This window comes from Salmo trutta, chromosome 30, assembly GCF_901001165.1.
Source record: "Salmo trutta chromosome 30, fSalTru1.1, whole genome shotgun sequence".
NCBI lineage: Eukaryota > Metazoa > Chordata > Actinopteri > Salmoniformes > Salmonidae > Salmo > Salmo trutta.
In genome coordinates, this window is record NC_042986.1 from 7,130,646 (window position 1) to 7,140,000 (window position 9,355).

At 44.3% G+C, this 9,355-nt stretch overlaps 1 protein-coding gene across 2 annotated transcripts; it reads left to right on the plus strand.

Moving 5' to 3' along the window:
* Positions 1-5,272: 5,272 nt before the first annotated feature.
* Positions 5,273-9,355, plus strand: LOC115167801 (lens fiber major intrinsic protein). 2 transcript variants are annotated; one of them, XM_029722426.1, is made up of 5 exons: positions 5,273-6,065; positions 6,911-7,075; positions 7,740-7,820; positions 8,033-8,233; positions 8,449-9,355. In XM_029722426.1, exons 1-4 carry the CDS (start codon positions 5,706-5,708, stop codon positions 8,216-8,218), a joined length of 792 nt encoding a protein of 263 aa, XP_029578286.1. In that variant the 5' UTR covers positions 5,273-5,705; the 3' UTR covers positions 8,219-8,233; positions 8,449-9,355. The 2 variants fall into 2 exon arrangements, with proteins under 2 accessions (XP_029578286.1, XP_029578285.1); XM_029722425.1 differs by having other exon boundaries at positions 8,033-9,355.

The window sequence follows — 9,355 nt, forward strand, 5'->3', positions numbered from 1 at the left end:
CTTCTGTATGGAGGTCCGATGCGTCGGACTGGCATAGGTGGCGCCAGACTGGTAACACGCACCTCAGGTCGAGTGCGGGGAGCAGGAACAAGACACCCCGGACTGGGCAGGCGCACTGGAGGCCTGATGCGTGGAGCTGGAATAGGAGGCACCAGACTAGTAACACGCACCTCAGGGCGAGTGCGGGGAGCAGGCACAGGACGTACTGGGCTATGGAGGCGCACTGGAGGGAGAGTGCGAGGAGCAGGAATCGGTCTACCGGACTGGGGAGACACACTAAGGGCCGAGTGCTCACAGCAGGCACTGGCTGTACCGGGTTATGGATGCGCACTGAAAGGAGAGTGCGAGGAGCAGGCACTGGCTGTACCGGGTTATGGATGCGCACTGAAAGGAGAGTGTGAGGAGCAGGCACAGGACGTACTGGACTATGGCGGCGCACTGGAGGGAGAGTGCGAGGAGCAGGCACAGGACGTACTGGGCCGCGGATGCGCACTGGAGGTCTGGAGCGTATGTCTTGCACAACCCGCCCTGGCTGGATGCTCAACTCAGCTCGACAACTGCAGGGTGCGGGCACAGATCGTACCGGCCTGTGAATGCGCCCTGACGACACAGTGCGCATCACCGCACAACACGGTGCCTGCCCCGTCACTTGCTCCCCACAGTAAGCACGGGAAGTTGGCTCAGGACTCCACCCTGACTCTGCCCAACTTCCTGTGGGCCCCACACCAACAAAAAAAAATTGGGGCTGCCTCTCGCACTTGCCTCTGGGTGGATATAGCGCCTCATAGTATCGCCGCTCCGCTCTCGCTGCCTCGATCTCCTCCTTCGGGCGGCGATACTCCCCAGCCTGCCTCCAGGGTCCTTTCCCGTCCAATATCTCCTCCCAAGTCCATTTGTCCTGCTGCTCCATTCCACGCTGCTTGGTCCTTTGGTGGTGGGTTATTCTGTCACGGCTGTTCGAAGGATCAGACCAAAATGCAGCGTGTTCGTAGTTCCACATATTTATTAAACGTGAAACTGAATGCAATACACTTAAATACTTGAAAACACAAAAACAACAAATCGTGACGCAGAGAGGACAACACACTACTCAAAAGATAATAACCCACCAAAACAGGAAGAGAAAAACCCCTACTTAAATATGATCTTTAATCAGAGGCAACGAGGATCAGCTGCCTCCAATTAGAGATCAACCCAAAAACATAAAAATAGAAAAACTAGAACTTAATTAAACATAGAAATAGAAAACATAGAAAAACCCAAAACACCCCCTGTCACGCCCTGACCTACTCTACTATAGAAAATGACAACTTACTAGGGTCAGGACGTGACATCAGGGTGATTTTTCCACAAATAGACAGGTATTTTCCTTTCCATGGTAGCAAGATCTTATCTATTTTTGCTAACTTTCTATAAAAATGTATTGGAGTGAGATCATTTCTTTTTGGGGGGATTTGTATACCGAGAATGTTCACATCTCCGTCAGACCATTTAATTGGTAAACTACATGGTAATGTAAAATTGGCTTTTTTTTGTGATCCAATACGTAATATAGTACTTATCATAATTTGGTTTTAATCCAGAGAGGATAGCAAAAGTATCTAGATCCTCTATGAGGCCGTGGAGAGATTCTAATTGTGGTTTTAAAAGAAATCATGAATCATGCTTCCCACAGTTGTGTCAAGTTGTCTGAATGTCCTTTGGGTGGTGACCATTCTTAATTCACACGGGAAACTGTTGAGCATGAAAAACCCAGCAGCATTGCAGTTTTTGACACAAACCGGTGCGCCTGGCACCTACTACTATACCCCGTTCAAAGGCACTTAAATATTTGGACTTGCCCATTCACCCTCTGAATGGCACTCATACACAATCCATGTCTCCATCTACACTGATTGAAGTGGATTTAACAAGTGACATCAATAAGGGATCATAGCTTTGACCTGGATTCACCTGGTCAGTCTATGTCATGGAAAGAGCAAGTGTCCTTAGTGTTTTGTACACAGTGCATTATATTCTTATATTACTAGTCTACAGCTATGTATGTTCTACTCAGTTCACCAGGTGTCTGTCTGTGCTGTAGTGAGAGTTGTAATTTCTACCACAATGTAGTGGCTGTGAGGCAGCCCAGGGCTGGTATTGAGGAGAGTAGGAGATTGTCCTGGCTTCTGTATGCTGTAGCGTGCGTTTCTACCACATAGTGTTAGAGCTGATGTTGGAGAGTGGGAGATAGATGGTAGCGAGCTATGGGTTGGATGGTAGAGAGAGGGGCTGTGGATTGGTTAGTTGTGTAGGTGTCAGCAGTCTGAAGCAGAGAGGTGATAGAAGATAAATTCCCCACTCTAGCAGGTTTTAACCCCGTCCTCTGTAAAACAGGCTTACACCCACAATAGAAGGCTTACCAACGCAGAACTGGCCGGGAGGGAGGCAGAATGCATAGACCACAAAAGAGATACAGCAACTCACCACCCAACGAGTTCATTCTGAGTCTGGTCTGTCTTTGCCTTAACAATACCTACAGGCCAAGCAGAAAACAGCTTTTAATATTACAGATAGATTGTAGCTTCCATCAATGTAATTTTCTGCATAATTTCCAATCCCCCATATATTTTGGGGTAAATATATATATTATATATTTTTTAAATAATTTTTCTTTTCATTTCCCCTAACCTTACCACCCCTCCTCTAATTGGAGTAAACTAATGGACAACAACACTTACTGTAGGCTTCTACTTCCTGCTTATGCACATTATACGGACACAATGTATTTTACAATAGTTATCTTTTGTTTGTTTTCAATCCCATCCTTCAGCTCCCCTCAACCCCTCCCATCTATCTTCTATTTGCCATATATTTTTAACTGTGCTGTTTCAATAAAGTTCTGAACCTATATACATTTTCCGGACACAGTATATTTTACATGAGTTATCTTGTTGTTTTTAGCACCACCCTTCAGCTCCACTCAACCCCTCCCATCTATCCCGGAACACCATCCAGTTTTTACTTCTATTTGCCATATATTTTTCAACTGTGCTGTGATGTTTCACAAAGGTTCTGAACCTTTCTGTTCTCATAGTTTCTACAGATTGTAAACTAAAGATGAACATTTCAGCTAAAAGTATTACTATATTATTGATCGATTTGACTATGACTTTTCAAATCCCCCAGCAGTGCTATCTGCGGAGATATCTCCAGGTAAATGTTGCAATTCTTCAGCCATTCCTGCAACCAAAAACAAGCGAAAATATGGACAGTACCAAAACAAATGATCTAATGATTCTCTCTGCTTGGTTTTAACAAATTTGGTCATCTCAGACTTGGAGATAATACAGAATTTATTTCAGTTTTTTGCCAACTTGTAACTTGTGATAGCATCCAAAGTGCTCAACTGAATTTCCTTAATTTCTCTAGAGGTGGCTTGGAAATGCCATTTAAGTGTGCAGCTGACTGGCATGAGAGAATAGCTTAGAGTTACACTGATCTTATCATAAAAACCAAACATCCCTTTCCTTTGAATACACATGGTCATTTATATCATACATGGCTCACCCAAAATCAATGTATTCTTAGTTCCATGGTGCTGTACTATAAGCACTCCGGTAAGGGGTAGGCTACATAGTGCATATAGGGATGGGATGGAAAGCGAAGGCTAAATTGACCAGCTATTGCTCCACCATGGATAAGGGAAGCTCTTATACATTCGACAGCATGCGCAGGAAGACAAAACAGATCGTGGAAAGCGACAGAATCTGTTACTGCCAGCGTTTTGTTTCTCCAGCGTATGAAAGGATGGGAGGGGAAAAGCCCCTGACCACAGCACTATGCTTTCACGGCTCAGTCCATCCGCCCTCTCTGGCGGGCTAGCCTGGTCAGCGTGATGCTGGATGCTCCAGTGCAGAAGCTCAAAGCCAAACCTTCTGCTACCCCCCCCCCCCCCCTCCAAACATGGGTTTATCTGCTGCTTTATCTGTCCTGAGCCCGAGCCTCTCCGCTCAGTCACCCTATACAATGTAAAAGTCTGCCTAATCAATTCTGGGGCTGCGTAGAACCAACTTGCACCCATCCTGAATACTATGGAGAGCACTCCATATTGAGAATAAAGTAATACATGTATTGTAATGAATGTAATGATCCTTCACTAGGAGTTTTAATTGAAGTGTTTAATAGAGTGGATGTGTGAGAATGAGAATAGTTGAGTATGTGGGACAAAAGGACACAATCAAAAGAGTATTGAGAAAGGCCGATTGATAGTGAGGGATTCCTCTGGGTGCAGTGTGCTACTCGGCATGCTGCCAATTGAGGGGGTTAAACAGAACATGACACATGATTAAAGGATGAAGTCCTGTCACTAGTTCAAGTAGAGATCTACTTTGGAAAATACTGACAGTTGAGAACAACATTGTAGAGGCAAATCTGTTTCTTAATATGAGTATAGTTTATATCACTGATTTGCATTGACATAAAGCAACACATTCTAAGTCCTCAGTAATCAAAGAATATTGTCAGAGTTACATTGATATTGTCAGAACAGACAGTAACTCGGCCCATCTTTCATGTCATAATGAGATAAGAGTACTGCTCCTCTCTGTGTCCATAAGAGTTGCATGCATAACAACACATATGATTCCAGTCTTTCTATTGGCAGCAGGTAGTGAGTTCAGGCTGGTTTCCGTTATGGGGCCTCACTTGCTCTATGGTGTTATGAATACTGGGATTGTTCTCTGGTGTCTGTCAGCACTTGAAGAATGTTGAGAAAGGAAGACCAGACCCTTTTTACCCCACTGGAGAGATGAGATGGGCCAAATGGGAGTCTGGAAAGGCTAACCAGGCACCGCCAGACCCATATGTATAGCCCAGGTCTTATATTTGTCTGAAGCAATCCACTACTGGTCAATAAACCATTCATCTGGCCTTCCTGTCCTCAACCAACATCTAACATTAACAACATCACCAGTTATGAATCCTACTGAAAATATTGATTCCTGTTCAATATGAATTTTCTGAGTTTACACATGATCAAAAGTAATATGTCTACATGGCCCCATGGCCCCTGGACAATATGAAGCTCATAGTTAGGGTTAAGGGTTAGGATGATGAACCCTGGCATGGGCACTGGGCAGAGAGAGGTCAGGGTGTTAGAAGGGTTAAGTATTTTGGTTTTGATTTGTTGTATTGTGTGGTGGCCCCTCCCAGCCCCCTCCCCTGGGGTCCGTGGCCCTGGGGCCGTTATAAATAGTCCCGTGGGCTCCCCCTGTTCTGACAGTGAGGCTAAATGTCTGCAGGACATGCTCAACCTTTGTCTATCAATGTTCCTCTACTAACCACCAGCAGGGTTGGCATATAGATGCACAGAGACCAACGCTCCGCTCCACACAGACAGGACACAGGTCTCTATGACTAGACTAGACAGAAAGCGACGTTGCAGGTCATTGGAAGTCAGTAAAGTTAGTGACTCCTAGAGAGTTGCATGTGGAACTGTTGTTTAAGTGCGGAAGCATCTTTAGGTTTAGAGAGGCACTTTTTGCTTTTAAGTTTGCTGTCTTGTTTTTTGTTTATACTACCTTGAAGGCATCACTGAGATAGTCATTATTGATACGGTAAACAGAGCTTGGTGACTCAAAAGGAGAATACACATTTTCTCCTGTTTTCGCTCCTCTTTTCATCCCTCCATTGCTTTGGGGTAGCCTCTTGACTTTTTGGCCACCATGTGGGAGTTCCGGTCCATGTCGTTCTGGCGGGCGGTGTTCGCTGAGTTCTATGGCACCATGTTCTTTGTGTTCTTTGGTCTGGGGGCGGCTTTGCGCTGGACCACCGGGCCCCACAACGTTCTCCATGTGGCCTTTTGCTTTGGCTTGGCCGCTGCCACCCTCATCCAGTCAATCGGTCACATCAGCGGGGGACACATCAACCCGGCCGTCACCTTCGCCTACCTGATTGGCTCCCAGATGTCCCTGTTCCGCGCCTTTTTCTACATCGTGGCCCAGTGTCTGGGGGCGCTGGCTGGGGCCGCCGTGCTCTACGGGGTCACCCCCAACAACATGAGGGGAAACCTGGCACTCAACACGGTAAGACTACCTGACCAATGACAGGTGATATAGGAATGAACCAGGGTTGGGGTCAATTGATCACAACCCTGATAGGAAAGTCTGTGGTGACAATCATACATTTCAGAGTTCCATTGTCACCTGCCATGAATAAATGAAATTAACTTGACAGGTGATAAAGAACATCTGTGTGTGTAACCACGACTTCTTTATTTGTACTATTTTCTACATTGTAGAATAATAGTGAAGACATCAAAACTATGAAATAAAACATATGGAATCATGTAGTAACCAAAAAAAGTGTTAAACAAATCAAAATCTGTTTTATATTTGAGATTCTTCAAAGTAGCCTTGATGACAGCTTTGCACACTCTTGGCATTCTCTCATGGGGAATGCTTTTCCAACAGTCTTGAAGGAGTTCCCACATATGCTGAGCACTTGTCATCAAGGCAAAGGATAGTTACTACATGATTCCATATGTGTTACTTCATAGTTTTGATGTCTTCACTATTATTCTACAATGTAGAAAATAGTAAAAAATAAAGAAAAACCCTTGAAAGAGTAGGTGGGTCCAAACTTTTGACTGGTACCGTATACAATGTTAGATGTTATGAATAGTTAGTCATAAAATATCTGTAATTAAATGTGTACAAAAACACCACTCTTTAGAATGCGTGTGCAATGTAAGATTTGCCAATTATATATTTTTTTGTGAGCTATTTTTATGCATTAAAGGTTTAACCTACTGATTGATTGACTGACTGTTAAGAGTTTTTCATATCAGCCAGTGGAGTAGATATAACTTCAAAAAGTGAACAGTAATCATTCATTCAACTGTCTGTTCTATCTCGTCCCCCTTCTCCAGCTGCAGCCAGGTATCAGCCTGGGCATGGCCACCACCATGGAGGTGTTCCTCACTCTGCAGCTGGTTGTCTGCATCTTCGCTGTGACCGATGAGAGGCGTAATGGACGCCTGGGCTCTGCCGCCCTAGCCATCGGCTTCTCTGTCCTCATAGGACACCTGCTGGGGGTAAGACATGTGTTCCAAATATATCAAATATATGTTTATAGACCATAGAATACAGGAAATTGTATTGGGTGAAAACGGGCTTAGACACAGGGTTGGGTGGGTTGAATCTTAGAGATTTTTAGCACTTTAAAAATGTTTTATTTACTTAGCTTTTTTGACAACTGTTTTTAATAACTTGTAATAATGCTGAAAGAGCAATAAACTAAACTAAGAGACATAGGCTTGGAGTGGGGTGGTAAGAGACCATTATGACTCATTATGATATGATCAGAGCTAGGTTTCCCAAATGCGTTGTAGCACTAAGATCATCTTAATTCCATTGAAATTGAGTGGACGAAACATGATCTTAGTGCTACATTACGCTTTTGGGAAACCCGGCCCTGAACAATATAGAACATCAGTCAATGTAGGATATTTAGGGATAGGTAAAATCCAATAATGTATATGAATAGATGATGTCAGAAGCAGGAATGCCTGATTAAACAGGTGACTACAAGAGAGAAAGGGTGTGTAATCCATTATTTTGATGGGGTTGGTCAGGACTCTAGATAGACCAATATGAGTGCATTCAAAAGTACTACTGTATGATGTAGGTAGGTTTTTCACCACTGCACTCTACATACTGTTACCAAAATATAACCCCGGTCTATTCTCTTTGATATAGATGTACTACACTGGTGCTGGAATGAACCCTGCCAGGTCCTTCGCCCCCGCTGTCCTGGTCAGAAACTTTGTCAACCACTGGGTAAGACACTTTGTTCACACCTTACAAAGCCACAACGTACAGCAATTTAAAAATTTTACAACAATTTACAGCAATTTACAACAACTTACAATATGTTGTTTGGAGTTTAGAACTGTGAAATAGCTAGATGAACTCACCAACACATTCCCCTCTCTATCTCTCTCTTTGTGTCTCTGTCTCCCTCTCCCTGGTCTGGTCTGGTCCTGTGCCAGGTGTACTGGGTGGGTCCGATGATTGGTGGTGCTATGGGAGCTATTATCTATGATTTCATGCTGTTTCCCCGCATGCGCGGCCTCTCTGAGAGGATGGCCATACTGAAGGGCACCAGGCCCCCAGAGGCTGAGAGCCAGCAGGACACCCGAGGAGAGGCCATCGAGCTCAAGACTCAGGCCCTATAAGCCTGGTGGAAGAAGGTTGGCTTTTTGAACCCCCTATCCCCCTATTCTGTACCCAAACCCCCTCTGAACCCTCAACCCCACCCAACACACACATGCACACATACCTCTTCCCCCCTTCCCCTTTAACCCACCCACACACATAGTACATATGGACCATAGACACAAACCCTCCTCACCCTCACAACAATTCCACCTTCCTCACCATCCTCATTCTCACTCTGCTGATCCAGAAACAGGACATGCTGAATTACAGGGCAGCCAAAGCCCTAACCACCCTCCAACACTCCACCACTGACCCTTACCCATACCTCCCCCCTTGGACTGCAGGATAAAGATGGAGGGTAAGAAGAGGACTTAGTTGCCACTGAAGAAAGCACCCTGCTGTGGCCTGTGGTGTAGGGAATGGGTCACTCCTGGCTGACCAGGTGGCTATAACTGCTCAGGACAGGGGCATCTCTCTCTCTCTCTCTTGTTTGTAGTCTGCTAGGAGTGAAGCTACAGTAGAGCAGTGGACTTCTGCATGCTTTTTCATTTTTTTCATCCAGTTTGAATCTCTCCCTTGTGTTTTATTGTTTTTGTTTCATGACTCTTCGGGAACCTGACATGTATGTTATATTATACCTTTAAAGAATTTAGGAGGATTTTATTCGACTCAAATTCCATTTTCAAGTCTTGCGTGTGTTGTGTGTGTGTGTGTGTGCCTGTTTTAGCAAACCATTTTTATTCTGGCCTTTTTTCATTCCCACAATTCCTTTGTTCGTTATCATGCTTTGTTGTCTTTATTCATCACGCTGTAGCTTATTCTAAGGGAAAGAAGCATCTTTTGCCCCCCTCCTCCTTCATTGATTTTGCTACAGTAAAGTTCTGATTCACTAGTAGTTTCACAGACAACGTATTTAGAGTGCTCCCCTTTTATCGCAAGCCCTTCAATTTTTGCGTTGAAGTTAAATTGTTCTGAGTCTGTGTCTCTTCAAGGGGAGCACAAACACAGTCAGATTTATATCAAAATAAACACACAACACACAAAACTGAACAGGTCTTTTGTTAAATCATTCTCCATCTCTATTTAAATACATCTTGAAAGGGAAAGGGGGGATACCTAGTCAGTTGTACAACTGAATGCATTCAACTGAAATG